This window comes from Polyergus mexicanus, unplaced genomic scaffold (genome assembly GCF_030449975.1).
Source record: "Polyergus mexicanus isolate NDT 795.1 unplaced genomic scaffold, iyPolMexi1.0 SCAF_12, whole genome shotgun sequence".
Classification (NCBI taxonomy): domain Eukaryota; kingdom Metazoa; phylum Arthropoda; class Insecta; order Hymenoptera; family Formicidae; genus Polyergus; species Polyergus mexicanus.
In genome coordinates this window covers 2,708,032-2,728,070 of record NW_027223332.1, presented here as the reverse complement: position 1 = coordinate 2,728,070, position 20,039 = coordinate 2,708,032, and the positions used below count along the sequence as shown (strand labels likewise).

Here is a 20,039-nt window from a genome sequence, read left to right as displayed (position 1 = left end):
TAGATATTCAATTTTTTATATAAAAATATGTCAGATTAAAATACAAAATAACTCAAAAAATACTGAATGAAAAAATACTTTATTATAGTGTCTTGGAAAGATCTCGATGTCAGCTACAAGAATACTAAATAAAAAATGTGGGTTTCTATTTAAGATTTTAAAGTTGACCTTCACATGACCTTCAAATGATTTTCCAAGGTCAAATCATTGTCACCGTCTTATGGCCCCCTCGAAACCAAACAACTTTTGTCTAAAACATTTTTCTCTTCCGGGCTTGGTTTTTGAGATATTCGACTGGATGGATTAAAATGGGCCACCCAGTATATATATATACAGGGTTGGGAATGTTACTCTATAAAACTAACGCGTTACCGTTACCGTTACTTGGAAAGTAACGATTCGTTATATTTTCTGTTAGGTTTATGCTAAAATAAGCTACTAGATTATAAAATTATTTAATAATCAATATTAAATGTAATAATCTATGTTACAATTAAAAACTCTAAATTAGTCTATATATAGTCTATATATACAAGCGTTTTTTATATTAAACTTATTTAATGATTCTAATTATTTATGTTAATATTTTTACTTTTTAATACGCTTATCTTTATAGGAATTTAAATTGTAATTTACAAATTTCAATTTTGTCGAAAATTTTTATCAGACATTATTTTTAAATATTCATAAGAAAAACATTAATATTATTGAGAGTGTATTCCAATATTCATTGTCAGTATTGTAAAATCTATAATTTACTTCCCAACCCTGTATATATATAAACTGATCTTTTAATTATAATATTATACTTTTAGATATTATATATTCTTGATTTTATAGAATACATCTCGATTTTGACTTTATTCGATTGCAAATGAATTCTTATCAATTAAGAAGATGCGTTAGATGCCAAGCTAATATATGTAACGGAACGTTTAATGAAACAAACGCGTGGCATTTCGGGCTCGTCTCTATCATAAACTTTTCGCATGATCGAGCGACGAATTGTCCGGTTAGAAGAAGAAGCCATAAGCGAAGCGCGTCGCACGCGCTAATACGCGTGACGTAAGATGCTCGTGTAAGCAGAAGTCAATTGTCTTAAGTCCCATTATGATTTCATCGTTTAATCATATCGCCTTACACATGTCGTTTTACTCGCTAGCAAAGCGATGCCCTTAACGCCCGTACTAGCTCTCGTACTCTCGGTCAAGGCCCGCGCGATTGTGTAAAAATTCTTCGACACGAATCCATTATTTTTATCACGCTACACTTTACCTCATTTCTTTTCTTGCAATTTTGCTTCAACTCTTCTCCGCGCTAATAGTTTTGCAAGTTGAAATTATATTATTATTAGGAAAAAAAATTAATTAAATGAAAGCAACACACACACGTACGATACAGAAAGTAAGAGCTTTTGTTATTCATTAATTAAAAAAAAGAATTCTTCGAACTCTTTCTAAATTCAAAAATAATTTTTTTTATATTCTTTATAAACTTTCTAAATGCTCCTTCTGCGATTGAAGATAATTAATTATCTTTCAAATGATTTTGATTTTTTACTTGAAAAGATTTTGATTAAATTCTATATCTATACATGCCCGATGATGGCATGTAAAAGAAAGTTTATAAATCAGAATGTTAGAGTGCAAATATATGAATTGAAAATCATAATTAATTACTTGCGTGAAGAATTCAAAATAGTTGAATATTCCATTAATAGCTATTCGAAGATAAGCGTTTAGAGTGCATGTTGTAGAGGAGAATTTCTGAAATTAGAGAATGTGGCTTTTATACTTGCCCACAACCCGATAAATGGAACAGAAGAGTATCGTCATGACGACGAACCATGTATTCCAGTTGTGAGTATTATTCACTGTGGCGACACCAAGAAACATGAAAATGATTGTCTCCGAGCTACTCGACAGCATCTTCATTGTGTACTTGACGGTCGTGTGAGACTTGTGTGATATATTGGCCTCGACATAATTCTTCATGGTAATACCGCAGAAGGTTATTCTGGAATAAAAGTCGCGAGATATAGAATGAATAGCATGACAGTTGTCATTATATCGAGGATTTTAAAAAAGCATGAGCGGCGATCTTATCTGGAAAAGGCGAGCAATGATACAATAGATAAAACGTACTATTTAAAGCGTTTTATTCGATGCTGTTTCATTTAATATTTCCTTTATGGCAAGTCTTTAGCGAATTTATTTCAATTCTCTTTAATTTTCAAGCCTAATAAAATAACGACGTACATTCATTGAGGAATTTTAATTTCACGATTAATAATATTTCTCGAATCATGATGAAGACTATGAAGAAGCGTCGTCGAGTCTATTAATCCTTTAATTTAGCGATGTTGCAATTATTTCTTGGGACTGAAGATGTTCAATACGGTCGAAAGCGATTATTTACTTACGCCAATATACCGGATAAGTGGAAGATCTCAGCGCTGAGGTAAGCCAAATACGCCATCACGAATATGAAGATCGGCTCGATCACGCGTACCTGATAAGTAAATCTGGTCACGAAGCCAGTAGCGAAACCCCAAACTATACCTATGAACACACCGCCGATCGCCACCACTAAGAACGAGGCTAAGCCCGCTAGCACGTCCGTGTAGATGATCCTGGAGGTGCCCATCTCGCTGTACGTCTCGAACATGTGATAGAGCACCTGCGTATCCGTATTAAATGGCCTTTTACTTCAAGTTGTTGCAATAACCTCTGACACTTTCCTTCGCTAGCTTCGCATATATTGTACAGCGCGAATCTAATGGCCAGCGGATCGTTAGGGACGCAACCTTTATCATTCTTACGTTAGCTCTGGCCTGGCTCCAATTATCGCGATAAAAAGAAACATTTTGCAAGCGACCCCGTTTAATGATCCCGTAAGTACTAGGAAAATATTTAACTATAAATATAGTATTAGGTGTACAACTTTGCTTCCGCCGTTTTTTTCCCGAAATTCGAGGCTTTATTGTAAAAAACTGGTTAGGTGTTTTGAAATTGCTTGTTGAGTCACTCCCAATGATCGTGCCAATTCTTTTTGACTTTGACTCGAGTCTTCATTAAGTAATGCCTCCAATTCTGCATCTTCGAAAACCTTCTCTCTTCCACCGCTATGCCGGTCTTCGACGTGAAAATCACCGTTCTCGAAGCGTCGAAACCACTCACGACACGTTCTTTCACTAATAGCGGCTTCACCGTAAGTATTTGAGAGCATTCGATGAGCCTCAGCCGCAGATTTCTTCATATTGATGCAGAAAATTAAAACCTCCCGCAAATGACGAGAATTTGGCTCGTAAACTGACATTTTCAATCGAGAATAACTTTATGATACAGACACAAATCGACTAATGTTTCTATGGGGTTATGTTGACAGATGCCCAAGTTTATTGCACGACGTCTATGATCTATTCATTTCGACCACTACTTATCGCTAAAGCCATCTATAGGAAAACGGCGGAAGTGAAGTTGTACACCTAATATAATAATAGTCAGCGATATACCGATTTCATTTATTTATGCAATGTTTAGTCTCGTTATGTAATAAATAAAAATGGAATAATCGAATGAAACTCGCGATGTAAAATTTGCCTAGCTATTTTTATTTTTGCTCGAGCGATGCGGAGATATTTCTCGAGAGTTAATTACCCGTGAACGATATTAATAATCGTGGAGACGCCCGTGCGTTTAGTCAAGCCGTGTTTACAAGACGCATTTGCATTATATCGTTTTGTTTTATTTAAATGAAATCATAGATTGCAGCTCGTATGCTTTACTGGCAAATACGATATTAATTTTTAAACGAGGCGAAGGTGTTTGGTATTTGACTCGCTCTTATGGACAATGTAATTCGATATTATATCGATCGCCCGGTTGACGAGTCGCTTGTCGTTTCGCGAAATCACAAGTAAGCTTTACTCTATTCCATCTTCATCTATACGTATCAGATATTCTAATATGGGGGTTTGACGGAAAAATATTAATCTACGTCAGTTTCAGGGTCAATTCTGAAGAGTGTGAGAAAAGCAAGAGACCGACCGGGTCATATATAAAATAGTATCACGGGTATATTGATCTTATCTTTCTCTCTCCTGTCACATATTATTGATTATTTATATTATAACGATAGTTCGCAATCACTGAAATAATTAAAAATTAACCCTTTCGCGAATAGAGATATGTGCTTCATTCATTTTATTTCTTTCTAATTTTATTCAATTTACTTAATTATATATTATTTTACTTGTATAAAAATTTCTAAAAATTAAAAATGTTCTCGTGTTAGAGACATTTTTATTTATTACGTCATCGTATGATTACTTTTTGTTTCAAAAGACGAAAGAGTGGATATATCCCACTTTTCTTCCGATTATCTATTTAACGGACGTATGATACACAGAGAGATTCGCGCGCAAAAATTGATCGGCGCCTTAATCTTCATCTGTCAGAGATTTTTGACAGTTCGCGACCAAAAAAAAAAAAAAAAAAAAAGATTCTCGCAGATTCATTGTACTATCTACGCGTAATCAATTCCTTGGCATACACAAGATTGTATTGTATAATAATCAATATAAATACATAATGTGATACTCACGACGGTGACCGCGTCGTTCAATAAACTCTCTCCGAACACGACGATGTAGAGTATCTCGTTAACATGGATCTCCTCGAAGACGGCCAACACTGCCACGGGATCAACGGCGCTGATCAACGCCGAGAATAGAAACATGTCGAGGATGGGCGTTTCACAACCGAATATACCGCTTTTCCCCAATAACCATAACGACGCACCTAAAGTAGATATAGCGTTTCGTCAAAAATAAGTACGAGCATCTGACATTTGACACTTTTACCGAGCCGGACTAATTATCGTCAAATTATTCTTTTTAATCCAATTTCAATACATCCGAGTAAATTGTCAATTTAGTGAGATTATTATTGTACTATCGATTCGTGGAAGTCGTTGACCGCGATATGGGAGAGAAAAAGAAAGAGATAGATAGAGAGAGAGAGAGAGAGAGAGAGAGAGAGAGAGAGAGAGAGAGAGAGAGAGAGAGAGAGAGAGAGAGAGAGAGAGATTAATATTGCCAAAGATAGAAATTTACATTATCGAATACCGGCGCCCCGCCCACACGTTATCGTACTTGTTAAGGCTTTCCTTCTTCCTTTCGAACGAGATATTAAATCTTTTGAGGATTCAGGACGATTACGGCGTTGTTTTTAATCTGCTCTAATCGTGTACATTAATTAAGACGTGCTTAAATTCATATTATCGCTGCTATTGTTGTATTGTACATAGACCGAGTTATATCTACTTGCAAGTTATACATGACACGTTTCTAGAAAGATAAGGAGTTTTCATTTCTGTCGCGTTTTTTCATTGATTAATTCAGTTAAGATTGTTAGAACTTATCGCAATAATTATGGTAAACGCCGTTAAAAATAATTATATCCGAATGTAATGTTTTACCGCGACCTTTATCACCCTTTTATCTTGCTTTGCACTCCTTCAAGAATTATTGTCGAAATTTTATTTTCCGACGGAGAAATTTGCCCTTTTATATCTGTATCTGTCATTTTTATATTAATTAAGATTGTAAGCAGTTATGGTATTAGTTTTTTATTAGAATCTAATAGTCATTAATTTTCTCTACTGCTGTGTGCTTGTTAAATAAAATTCAATTATTCGAAATTAGAATTGTAATAATCGAAGATTTAATATAAATTAAGGCCACAAGAGCTAAAGACGAAGATCTTTTTCCCCCGTGGGAAAAGCTTATGATATCCCATCTATTTACATAAAAAAGAATGGTTTTTGCATTCATGATTTATTCGTAAATGATCGCACGAATAGCTCTTATCTTATTTTTGTTATTAATCTTAGTTAGTCCTGGCGTCTCTCTTAGTAATAAAAAGTAATTGCTTGAAAATATGACACCGACAATCTCTTTATATACGAGGTCTTAAATTCTAATCGATTATCCGTACCCGTTATTTCCCCCCGGTCATATCTGCATCTTTTAACGAAATTTTATCGGACATAAAATTTTTGATTCATATTTTATCGAACATCACGCCGGTTTTCCCTTTTTTTTTTAGCAACGATAATTTCGCTCGAGATTATCATAAAGTCAGCATCGAAATAATCACTCTATTTATCGATCTTGCGATAGACCGATCATATATACTAGAGATAATAATTATCACCGCGATGTGACAGAGTCACTATATAAATGCGAATAACGCGTATGTTCCCGCGTCATCATCGCGACATTCTCTTCGACGCACTTGCTATTTTCGTTCGCGCGTCCTTAAGTCGCGTTTCCTTCTAAAGTCGAACATCCGCGCGAACAGAGACTGCGAAAACAGAGATGCGAGGAACGACAAGTCCGTCAATTTCTGCGGAATCGATCGCATTTTTTCTGTGTCTTCCTCATTAATAAATCAACAAATTAATTTATGCATGCATAAATTAATTGACATATTTAATTTTCGCGTTTTATGCGATCGTTTCTGTTATTACACAAAGTCTCGAAAGCATTGATAATTTCGTATACAGATTAAATTTAGATTTGAGTCTTTTCTTTTACTCTTCGAGATCCATTTATCGTAAAGTCTAAAGTTGTTGCTCTATATTTAAATCTACCATATTTATTAAATCTGACTTAAGTTATTCTTTTGATTCTGTCCTAATACGCCGTCACAATTTTCTAACACAGTAGCAAGCTTTATATTATTTCACATCATTTTATGCCCGAAATCACTTTGATAACGTACTCATCGTCAGTTAGTTTCGTCTCCTGGGATTCTAAATAAGTGGGTGGATATGGGTCTACGTTTCTAGGTGCGGAGACAACGTATGTGGGCGAGGCAAGATCGCGTCCGAGTCGGAAAACGATCGGTCTGCGTCGAAGGAAAAGAAATAATTCGAGTCGAAAATTTGCCCGGTGCGTCAGTTGAAAGCGCCGGCCATATCGTCGCCGCTTACCGACCTATCGACATGGTATTAAATATAGTTCCAAGGACGGCGAACAGCAGTATCGTTCCGAGATGATCGAAGAACAGCCGATTGGGCATGAAGTAGCCGGCGTCCAGGATGATGGGCGGCAGCATGTACAGAAAAAACGTGTCGGGGGTCAGCGGTGACACGTGGACGCTGCTCGCCTGGAACAGCAGGAGACCGACGATCACGCCGACGGTGATCAGCAAGCAGGACTCCGGGAAGATCTTGCTGAGATTCGGCGTCATGTGGAAGCCTGAACGTCGAACGTCGCGTTAAATGTCATATTTTTCTTACTTAAGAGAAAACGAGAGAACCAGATTCTCACAGAGTTACGAATTCCGATGCTGCAAACTGAGAAAAAAAGAAATTATTAACTTGACTAAATCCGTTCAACTAATTACCATTTTTTTTAAATTAAAATATTTAATTAAACAAATATTTAAATCAAATATACGTCATATTCGATTTAATGTGTCTTATATTTGACTTAAATAATTTAAATATCTCGATTTAAAAAAAAATGATAATTAGTTAAACGGATTTAATCAAGTTGACAAGTTTTGTTTTTTCTCCGTGTAGAAACGTGAGAATGATTTTTAGTCGTGTTTACAGCATCGGTAATTGAACTCACCGAGAAATCTCGATCTCGAGAATGGCTGCGACCACAAGATACGCGACAAAGATTCCAGCGGCAGGTGCAACGGGTGCGTGTCATGCAGTTTTTTACACTCGGCACAATAATTCGTGATGACCGCGTTCACGTGCGGCCGCATCGTGCTATGTATTGTAGCACAACAATATGCCACATTCAAGAATGTGTCGGATATTTCACTTACATCACTCGATATATATATACAAAAAAAAAAAAAATATATATATATATATATTTTTGTTTGTGGAATCTTTGCCTCGATCGTGTGCAACCCGAACCATAATAAATGAGCGGCTGAATGAAACAGCGATATAAATCATGCTGACTCATTGCCAAAAACAAGATTTATGAAAGCATTCAAGTTCAGCTATTTTCATTTATATTTATATGATAGAAAATATTTATTGCAATTCTATAAAAAGAACAAAATCTTGAATTTCATTTTAGAGAGTGTGCGTGCAGGCACATTTTTTATTCTTTATCTTTTTTATTCCTCTCTCGCTTTTACTCGAAATTCTTTCACCATCGTTATTCACCGTCAAACGACAGAAATATCAACGGCACAGTTTGCTCTTCTTCGATTAACCACGTTTGATCGCTTGCTTACGTGCTCCACGAGTGCATACGGCGCGAGTAAAATTGCACGGATCGGAGAGGAAAATTGCATCTATCTATTGTAGTAGTACAATGACATATTGCTCCGATAAATATGGAATGTACGTTCGAATTTGTCGGGCCATCGTTGTCGCGTATTGAACAAGGACGGGGCTACGCGTTACAAGATATTTCATTCTCAAATTTTTTGATACGTCAAAGCTACATCTTTATTCATCGCAAAATGCAAAAAAAAAAAATCGTCATCACTCCGTCGAGCAATTTCTCAAGAGCTTGCAGGCAAACTCATGTATTTCACGCTGATTTATACGAAATGGATCACAGGTCAAATGTATTAAAATGCAAATTTTCAATCATATTTTCAATGCAATGAAGAACTCTTTGTTGCGCAAAAATATTTTTTATTATTATAGTATTATATATTATTTTATTAAAAATGAATTTTATTGCGGCAAAAAAGTGTAATGAGCCTTGCATAACTTAACGAATATTGCAACTTGGTTTTCAATGACGTTTGTCACGTTTTTTGTTATGTAAGCAAGCGGAAAAATATGACGCGCGCTAATGTATTCACATCGGAAAGCGCCACTACTATAAAAATTGACATTGATCTAATATGCACAGGCAGATAATAAAAGTGTGGCAGATGTATTTTTGATTATAACAATGGATGAGAAACACGTTTACAGTATAACACAATTTTCAAATAATATATGTTGTCTCTATCGTGATGTTTAAAATTATATGTATATTACATATATATTACATTGTTTAATTAATTGTTTCTAATGTTTATTCCGCGTATTAAAAATATTAATTTAAAAAGTTTAATTATGTAAAAATGACTTATAGGAAATTATAATTAGAAAGAAAATATTTTTATTCTTCTTAGCATCTTTTTATATATATTACAATATAATCTATTAAAGAATGACAGAAATCACACGTTATATATCAGGGTTGGGAAGTAACGCGTTACTTGTAACGTCGTTACCGTTACAGTTACTTTTTTTCGTTAACGATCGTTACTTTTTTCTGTTTCTAACGATAACGGTAACGTCGTTACATTTTTACAGTAACGGTAACGAATTAGCCGTTACTTTTATCGTTATTTTTTTGGTTTTTATTATCTTATATCTATTCAATAGATGTATTTTTTGAAAAATATTTTGTAGCCTTCTATCATAGGCTGCATTCCGATAGTCACTGCCAGTACTGAAAATCTATAGTAACGTAAATTATAGATTTTACAATACTGACAATGAATATTGGGATACACTCTTAATAATATCAATATTTCTCTTATCAATATTTAAAAATAATGTTGGATAAAAATTTTCAACAAAATTGAAATTTGTAAATTACAATTTAAATTCCTATAAAAATAAGTATATTAAAAAGTAAAGATATTAATATAAAAAATTAGAATCATTAAATAAGTTTAATATAAAAAGCGCTTGCTATATAGTGACTAATTTAGAGTTTTTAATCGTAACATAGATTATTACATTTAATATTGATTACTAAATAATTTTCTAATCTAATAGCTTATTTTAGCATTACAAAAAACAAAAACATAACGGAAAAGTAACGAATCGTTACTTTTTAAGTAACGGTAACGGTAACGCGTTACTTTTATAGAGTAACGTTCCCAACCCTGTTATATATTCGTAGTAAAAAAACAAATCTGTCTGGTTTTAAAAATTTATTGCACTTATATAAAGAGTAAAGATAAGTATACTGATAAGTATATTCGATTGAAATGTTTCGAGAGAAAATACATAGACGTAAGAGATGTTGGTTCTTTTTGTCGGATCATATCAACTTTTACATAAGACTTTACTTGATTTATCAGAAATATTTATCGCGAATGTCATATCTGTCTGTCATTACCTACAATAAATTTGTTTTCAAATATCGAAAGGCTTGTGTTGTTTACATTGAACGGATATGTTCCAAAGAGATTAATCTCACGCCTACACGTATCTCTTCCCGATTATATTATCTCGCGAAAGAAAGAAAGAAAGAAAGAAAATAAATCTTGATTATTTTTCGCATGTAAAACTCGCTGATATATTTACCGATTTTTGCGAGACTGGCGAAGAAGATCCATATCCCGATGACAAACGGCGTCTCGACGCGCGGAAACTCGACGCTGATGACGTGGTACTCTGGCTTCGGTGATTGCTCAACGGCTCGATCCGAGGAAGAGTCGCCGGAGTGCGCGGCGAGCTGCTGCGTGCCCTCAGGATGCTGCGCGGCGTCGTCGTCGCTGCTCGATGACAGGCTGCGCAGGGTGGCGCCGTTCGGCAGAGCCGAGCGAACGACCGGACCCATGGGCCCGAAGCCCATGCCGGAATACGCGCTGTGAAGATCGTCGGGGAAGTCGCCGGCGTCGCCCTGCGGCCCGTTCGACGCGGTATGCTTCTCCGCCGGGATCCGCTCCGCGGATCCGTACTCGTGGAAGCGCGCGAGCTCGGCGCGACCGCATCCCGGACAACAGAGCACGGCGACGAGGAGCGCGGGGATGATCATCGCAGCGAGGCCTATGGCGCTTGGAACAAGTCGACGGGTCGAAGACGAAGACGACGACGACGACGACGACGACGACGGTGCTTCTGTTGCGAGCGGTTATCCGCGTCGTCGTCCGCGTTCGTCCGTCGCCGGTGAGTCACTACTGTCACTCGCTGTACCATCAGAAGGGAACCGCCGCAACGGCGAGCACACGCTCGCGCGTTAATCCCGACTATCCCCCCGCGATTGATTCCCCTAATCTCTCCGCGTAGCGAAACGACACGACAGGGGCGGTTTTAACTTGGACGAGTCCCGTTCTACCCTCCGAGTGCGATCACACATATATAATCACCACGTCTCGCGCGTGTGATCCCCGTAGCGTGGTAGTTTCCTGGTTCACGCTACGCCAACAGCAAGCCGATTCGCTTCAGGTGGATAAATTTTCTCTATCTTCTCTCGTCAGAGACACACGATTGTCGAGGACAATTAATTTCCTGTCTTTGTCAAATCTTACATAAGAGTTTTCTCTCAATGATAAATGATTTTATTTTATTTCGCGTATACTTGTCCCTCTCGTTCGAAAGCTAATACTGTCTTTATAGCGACACCTTAAAGATACAATGTTTTTGAGAGAAACAAAACTAAGCAAGTCTTGTTTCCTCGTGTGATCGCTCCGGCGAATCAAGTACGGACTGTGGGCCGAAACAATATACGACAATAACAAATCGCGGCCGTATATCATTAGAAACGTCAAATCCAATAATTAAGCGTGACTCACACCCACTTGGGCGCCAAGAAGCATCCGCGCGCTACGATGACAGCTGCTGCTGGCGCTCCATGTTCCTCGATGCGCGGAGCAGCATCGAAGGAACGGCGTCGTCCGAGTATAAGCACTGTCGTTGAGGATACACGCACCCCTGCCCCGAGATTGACCGAAGACTCAACTGCGATCGCGATTATAGGAGCCAAGAACAGACGCCTTTTTGGCTCGGAATCTTGGACTCTCTTCACGATTGGTTGGTTCTTCGAGCAAACGCGTATGTAAATTAATGCGAGTCCGATTGCGACCGATATCGGACGACGAGGAAACGACGGGAGCGTTGCTGGTCGCGCGATGCTGCTCGTCTTACGCGCCGCTCACGAATAACGGCGACGTTCTCAAGTCTTGACGGCGTCGCCCGGCGGCGAGCGCGAGGCTGATCGACGCGCGGCCCCGGCGGCCCGAAGACGACGACGTGGTGGAGGGACAGGAAGAAACGTGACGATGATAACGCGAACGTGTCGCATTATGATAAAGTACAAGCGAACGATTCATCGAACCGAACTTACGGACGTCGCGCACCTTCGCCGGCGCACAGCAGCACCGCACGGTCGCGTACCGACGCACACTGCACCGTCGTTGCGGTCGTGGACCAACGACGACGACGACGACGGCGCCGATAACAACGGCACTGCCCTCGTCATCGACGGCGACGATGGGTATAACGGTTGACTCTGGATATAGGATGTGATATCTCTCTTCGCCTTTTCACCCCGCTCCATCTATCTTCGTCTTTCGTTGTCCGCTTTCTCCTCGTTCTCCTTTCCCCTTCGACTGAGTCTCTCCTCGTCGCTTCTATCCGACAGAGAAGCCTTCCAAACCAGCTGATCGTCGATGAAACGCCGCGCAAGCGTCGCGACGCCCCGATATAGTCACCCTCGACGGCAACGGCGTCGAGAGCGCCCCGCACGTTTCGCGCCGATGTGCCGCGCACTCTCTTCTACGAACGAATTTTTCTGCCGGAAATACACACGCGATCACGTGGCTTGTTTGCGATCGAGATTTACAGATCGTATCGCCGTTCTAAGGATTTCTAGCGGCGTCGTAATACGCTTACGAGATACTTTCTCGTTCGAGGAGGACTCGCGGTTGGGGATTGAAGAGCGCGCTTTGCCCGGGGATGGTTTTCTTGCGCCAACGATTTGCACGCGCAGACGTTACGTTTTACGAGGCGTCGGGACGCCTGGCGTCTTATCGGTCGCGAAGCCTTGACTGACGTCGACCTTAAACCGGAGTCACGTCGCTGTCGCCTGATCTCGGAGACACCGACGTTTCGCACCCTGACCTTGCCCGGCGAACGCGCCGGCATCGCTCGATGTTGCCCGCGGATCCTCTCCGCGGTCTCGGCTCTCGAACATTTCGGCGTATATGCGCGAAAGAGCTTGTTTGGCATCTCGCGCGATCACGCGTATTATCAATCATCGCGTATTATCACGGCGACGCACTGACGCGAACGATGAGGGAGGACTCTTGGTGACTGCTCGGTAATTATCGTCACGAAGATATACGCGACGAAGTAATCGGGACCGCGTTTTTTCTTTGCATAAGGCGCGATAGGAAATGTGCGGTTGGAGATAAAGGTTTATTGCGCGGCTTCTATTCGCATAAAAAAAAAAAAAAAAAAAAAAAATTATCAAGGCGCCGAGCCCCTTTTTCTCTCTCTTTCTGTCTTTTTGTCTCTCTGTGTTTGACAAATTATTCCCGGTAGGAAAGGCGTCCGCTGTTTGCGAAACGATATGGAGAGACGCGCGACTCGCGCGACCACATTTCTCCCTAGCTAGTTTTCTATCGCCCTTATCTTTTTCCTCGTACGTACCTCTCGACAATCTCGTCTGGCGTTTATCAAGATCTAACGGCTCATGGTATAACCCCTTGTACGTTTTGTCGCGCGGCAACGAGCGCAAATCCACTCGGATGTAAAAATCGCTAACCCAAGCGCTGCGTCTGAAAATACTGACGTGCATTTCGCATACCGGTGATCTTTCTCTCATACGATCTCTTTCGATAGACGATTGATTAAACGACTCACTTTAGGTTTTATGGTTCGATTTAACTGTTGCAAGTGTCATCGTGTTCATCGTCGACGAATCCGTTTGCTTAATAAAAGTAGTCGTTCGGCTGGAGAGTACAAATCTATTGGATGATTGCATAAGTTCGTGCCCGATTTTCATAGATGGCATTAAGTTACTGCATGGCGGAGTTCTATTGTTTTCGTGTGGTAATTGTTGCTTACACCGAATAGATGACGTTGTCTTATGTCAATTTAGCGTCGGACATTGTTCAGATAAGTCCATTTGTGCATAAGAGAAATCATTAAAAATGGAGAACGAAAGGTGAATTTGCGGCATGTAATGCTATATGAATTTTGGAAAGGCGTGAGTGTTGGGATTGCACAAAAAAAAATTCAAAGCGTTTATTTGGACCGCGCTCCTGCTCTCCGAACAGTCAAAAAGTGGTTTGGCAGATTTCGAAATGGTGATTTCAACATGGAGGATCAACCCCGTTCTGGACGACCTTCTGGCATCGATGATGACATTGTGCATGCCTTAGTGGAAAGAAACCCAAGGATTACAACTGAGAATATTGCTGAGAGGCTAAACATTGATAATTCAACCACTTTTCGTCATTTAAAAAAGCTTGGATACATTTCCAAGCTTGATACGTGGGTGCCGCGTCTCCTGACTGAAAGGAATAAGCTGCAGGAAAACTGCAGGAGTTGCAATGGGAAATTCTGCAGCACCCGCCATATTCTCCAGATATTGCGCCTTCAGATTTTTATCTGTTTCGGTCTTTGCAGAATAGTTTAAATGGCAAGAATCTCAATTCCGAGGAAGCTGTCGAAAACCACCTTAGAAACTTTTTTCAAGAAAAACCAAGTTCTTTCTTCAAAAATGGAATCGACAAGCTTATAGATCGTTGGAAAACCATTGTAGAAATGAATGGAGACTATATAATTGATTAATAAAAGTGTTATCTCTAAAATATAATCTATTGAAGTTTATATTTAAATCGGGCACGAACTTATGCAATCACCCAATATTTGATTGCTGCTTGCATTATGCGTATGCCAGCATACGAGAAATCGCTTATTTATATAAAGATAAAATACGATTACCTGTAAAACGATAAGAAACCATCTGCTCTCGTTCTTGCGCATGCTGTACGCGATGAAATAGTCCGCGGCTGTTTGATTTAGTGCATCATTATCGCGCTATCCGGTGGAAAAATCGGGACGAGACGATAAAAGTAACGCGAACCCCTTCGAAAAATGGCTCCATCATTGTTACCCCGTTCTTACACACTGTAATTCTTCGTCACTGTCGCTATTCCCATTAATGACGACAGATTAAGAAAATGGGTCGATCTCCCCTTTAGAAATATTTCATGCAAGACTATTATCTCGTCATTTGATGGCCAAGTCTCTCTCTCTCTCTTTAAATTCGCCTGATATTAACTAAAAATGTTATTTAACATTCTACAATATTATATTTAATTCGCCGAAACGTCATTAAATTTATATTAAATTATTTTACAATTTTTGGTGACATATTTTTCAAATCTATCGCGGAATATATTTTTAATGGCAACAGACGGATATCGTACCCTACATACTTATTTCCCTTTCGCCTCTTTTACCGTCGTCTCGCTCTCGCTAGCTGTTCGTGCCTAGCGGGTATCGATTTTACGTTTTACGCCACGTGCAACCTTGGATTGGTCGCGTTTTTTTTCATCCTCGTACCGAGCGCATAATCGTGAGATTATTTCCGCATCGATACCAAGTGAAAGTACGAACGAAATAACGAACACGAAGATACGATGAAACTTGACAGATGACGATTATTCCTCGCGTTAGCAAGGATCTGCATGAATATGATGGGTACCATATTTCGATAATTTCGATGAAATCAGTAATTTCGCCATCATTAATATTCCCGACGGATAAGCGTCGGCCAAATGGTACTCTAATGAAGGAGGCAACATTGACCCAAGTCGTATCGACGAGACGCTCTGCCCGGATTGCGAATTCACCCTTCCCCGTGTCGCTTACCGCGTGACGATCGTACGCGGGGTGTTATCGCGGCTTATCCTGGAAATTAGCCTGCTGGGTATCATTCCCGGGCGACGTTATACCTACCTACGTATCTACGGATAGAGTCGGGCTGCGCGAGTAAGGCAAGGGTTCGCGAACAACCCTGTAGGGAACGACCGCCGCTTGTTGCAAGCGGGCACGCAATCGTAACGTACAACATTTCCCGTACTCCATAATTTAAAGGGCATTCCGGACTCGACGGCGACGTATACTACACATAGTCGTGAGTTACGACCGCCGTATACTTTTAATCAGATCGAGCTTGGGGGAGTGAATATACCAATATTAACAACGAATTCCACGATGATCATTGTACGAGCGGCTAGGATTTACAACTCGAGATATCATTGCATCCGAGACATATAAGATATTTGCTTACAAATGATGTATCGCGCAAGTAAAATAACAATAGACGTATCCACATATATATATATGCCCGCAATTTCTCTTTTGTATATACAGGTTAGGTTTTGTATATACAGGTTAGGTGTCCCATTTTAATCTCCTCAGGCAAATATCTCAAAAACCAAGCCCGGAAGAGAAAAATGTTTCAGACAAGAGTTGTTTGGTTTCGAGGGGGCCATAAGATGGTGACAATGAATTGACCTTGGAAAATCATTTGAAGGTCATGTGAAGGTCAACTTTAAAATCTTAAACAGAAACCCCCATTTTTTATTTAGTATTCTTGTAGCTGACATCGAGAGCTTCCCAAAACACTATAATAAAGTATTTTTTTATTAAGTACTTTTTGAGTTATTTTATATTTTAATCTGACATATTTTGATATAAATAATTAAATATCTCGTAAAATATTTAGTTTTTGATAATCTTACCGTAATACTTCTATGTACAGAATAATGAGACAAGTTCACATGACTTTCAAATAATTTTCCAAGGTCAAATCATTGTCACCATCTTATGGCCCCCTCGAAACCAAACAACTTTTGTCTGAAACATTTTTCTCTTCCGGACTTGGTTTTTGAGATATTTGCCTGAGAAAATTAAAATGGGACACCCTGTATATATATGGTAGGGATACGAAATATATAGATAAATGCAACTTTTCCAATCGGATATAAAGCCGTGAAATCCATTAAATTTATAACATTTTTGAGAGAATTAATACAGAGTATATATCCAGTTCTACATGGGATATATCGATGATGGTTTTTCAACGATCAGCGCTTTCCGCTCCAATATTCTCTAATGCTCCAATACTCTGAAGAGATAACGTGCGAGATTTAATGATGTCGCGAATTATTTCGCGCTCGCCTTATTTCTCGTCTCTAGATCAAATTGCATGGTGAGAGAACTTATATACAATATATACCCCGATGAGCTTCTACGTTATTTAGAGGGCGATACGCTCGTCGATCGCTCGATGATTCGAAAGAGGTAACGACGGCTCGGTCGACGTTGCGTTAACCGCGAGGCAGCTTCGTCACCCCCATCGCTCGCTTTTCGTCCCCCGATGCGAAAGGCAGCGACGAGGGTGAGCGAGGGTTCCACGCGAGAGTGGCGTAGAGAGAGAGAGAGAGAGAGGGAGAGAGAAAGAAGAGAGTAGCGTTGAAAGTAACGATATTCTTGCGAGGTCGTGGCTTGAAACTGTCGGCGTCGGCGAAACGATCGACGGCGCGTCGCGAAATTCTCGTTTATCGGCGACGCCTCTCGAAGGAGTGACGGCGAACGTTCGAATGACAACTCATTGCTCGTTGTGCACATTAATGCATCTATCCCGAATGGCCGCTATTTATATTATAATCGTAGCGCGGTCGTTTCAGACGCTGCGCGCCCGCATTGAGATACTAGATAGAAAAGGCGCGGACATGAAGCAACATCTTTTCTTTATGCTAGGAAGAATTCGAGTTCGTCAACTCATTCTATCGCGAGATTCTCTCCTATAATTAGAATTATTCACGGCAAGATTAGACGACGGAGCTTATGTACATCCTCGAGTATATCAGCATCGGAATTTGTTAAGGCGTCTTAGGACATAGAAAAAATTCCTATTCCTATTTTCGATGCACGATATTTTCATAATTTCTCATAAATTCGCATATAATCAGATTGACAATTTTTTCCTTCCCTTTAATAGTGTTTTTCTATGAAACAAGGTTTGATCGCTCTGAGAGCAATTCGATTCAATTCTCCACGAACATGTGTTTGACCGAAAATGGGTGATTTGAATCTGATCTAATATAATCTAATATAAATCTAATATAAATAAAATAATCTAATCTAAATAATATAAAGTACATATCGTTTGACGCTATTTTGACTTTAAAGCACAAAATTTTTTGCCCTTATTAATCAATCAAACGCATACTCGAAGTATCTCGTCGATTAATCGAATAATCCAAATACCTTTAGTAAGACGGAGTTTATTAACGTCATTAATCGCTCTCGGAGCGATCGAATTTGCTTCGCTATAAGAAAAAAACGCTATAAAAAAAACATGGAATCGAAAGGATTGTAACGGCGGAAACGGCCGGATCGATCGTATCGTGATTTTATGATAAATTCACGGTTCGCTGCGATACATACGGTCTGCTGGATAATTCGCGGCAAATTCCCGAAATGAATCGTAATTAAGATGTTAAACAAATGCCGAACGCGGTGCCAATGGATTATTAATCAGCCTGCTATTCATTCGCACGATCGCGTTCGCTATGAATTCAAAATGAGATCGCGTTGATCCTCCCTTCCACCGCGATCATCATCCGCTTGCTGTAACCATATAATCCTACTGTATACCGGATGTGACAAGCGCAAAGATAACGCCACTGATTAACAAACGAAAGGAAAAATTTGAGGAAAAATTGGCGGCGCGAGAAAAGTTTGGGAAACTTTTTCTCTCGCGATTTATCTCTTCTTATTTTCAACAAGATTTCCTTGACCGACCGTCCCTCGTACAATCGGATGCATTTCAACGCGAACGACCCGCTGCCTTGGAGCTGAAACGCACCATCGATCTTCCCGCGTCTCACCAGGGACCTTTTAGGTTTATTGCAGCGTAAATAGGACCTACGAAAGGATCATTTTACCCGGCGCCAAAGGAGCGACGTATACTCGCTCCTCGCTCTTGCATTCGCGATGCGCGTCGGCGCGATTTACTTACGACGGAACATTTATCGCGCGGAAATTCACTAGCTTGGCACATCGCGGATAATTTAATCAGAGTTGGGGGGGGGGGGAGGGGAGGGGGACGATGGGTGAGTGTAATTAGTTTATTCGGAAACGCAGTACATGTATGTATGACGACAAGTGTCCGGCACGAATCTAAATTTCCCCATGTAAACGTGTCGTAACGGCACAAATATTCGTTTGTCGATGCCATTTAATGGACACGCAGCTGTACGCGTAGATGCAATAATGATTAAAAGTTATTTATATTCCAGACGAGGAGTCGGAGTCTAAATTGGGACGTGGCGCGGAGTGACGAGGATTTACGGTCAGCTTGATTCCGCGGAGAACGCGGATGACGAGTAACAAAGCTGATAAAAATGCATGCGAGGTTCGATTTTGAAATTTCGAAGATTATTATTTCATTTCAATTCACCGTAATCGGACATAAACGTCAGATCGAGAGCTGCAAAATAGACACGCGAATTCAATTTAATTTAAATTAATATTATCCGAAAGAGAACGTATATTACGTAAACCGTCCACTGACCATTAAGGGGTGTCTTTCTAGTTTGACATTCTGAAAATGAGGCGATTTTTTGAGAATCTTTTTTTTTTTTTTTTTTTAAGGGGGAGTATGAAAAATATTAATTCCAAACTTCGCACGTTTATTAAATAACATTTCAAGTATTGATTCTGAATTTTTTTCAAACAAAAATATTTGTTTCGGTGTTACAGTAGCCCAACTATAGGGTGTCTCAAAAAAATTGTTGTTCGCGGCGAATATGATTGCAGGCGTTTATAGTCATCTGAAATGAAAAAAAAAAATCGAAAAGATTCTTAATCTATATGAATGTGACTATTGCGCGAACTAGAATAAAAAAAAAAAAAAATACATTCTTCAAAAAATTGATTAGATTTAATTTTGATTCACATTTTTTTTTTAAACAAAACATTTTTGTTTAAAAAAAAATTCATTTCAGATGTTATTTAATAAACGCGCAAAGTTTAAAATTAATATGTTTTATACTTTTTTTTTTTTTTTTAAATTCGTCAGAAATGGCCCTATCTTCAGAGCATCAAACTAGGAATACGCCTTAAGAGAATCGAACGATCCTTTCGGAATGTTACTTAGAATCGCGAGTCCTTCCGATTCTCTATAAATTGCATATTTCTATCGGTTACGTCATGCAATCAGTGTATAAACATAA

The 20,039-nt window shown here is 39.3% G+C and overlaps 1 protein-coding gene across 1 annotated transcript; it reads right to left on the bottom strand.

The window, feature by feature from the left end:
• Positions 1-1,706: 1,706 nt before the first annotated feature.
• Nhe2 (Na[+]/H[+] hydrogen exchanger 2) lies at positions 1,707-12,337 on the bottom strand. The gene is made up of 7 exons (XM_070305270.1): positions 12,125-12,337; positions 11,574-11,818; positions 10,363-10,907; positions 7,004-7,267; positions 4,606-4,802; positions 2,423-2,679; positions 1,707-2,016 (listed from the first exon to the last, which is right to left on the bottom strand). Exons 1-7 carry the CDS (start codon positions 12,335-12,337, stop codon positions 1,773-1,775), a joined length of 1,965 nt encoding a protein of 654 aa, XP_070161371.1. The 3' UTR covers positions 1,707-1,772.
• Positions 12,338-20,039: the final 7,702 nt, after the last annotated feature.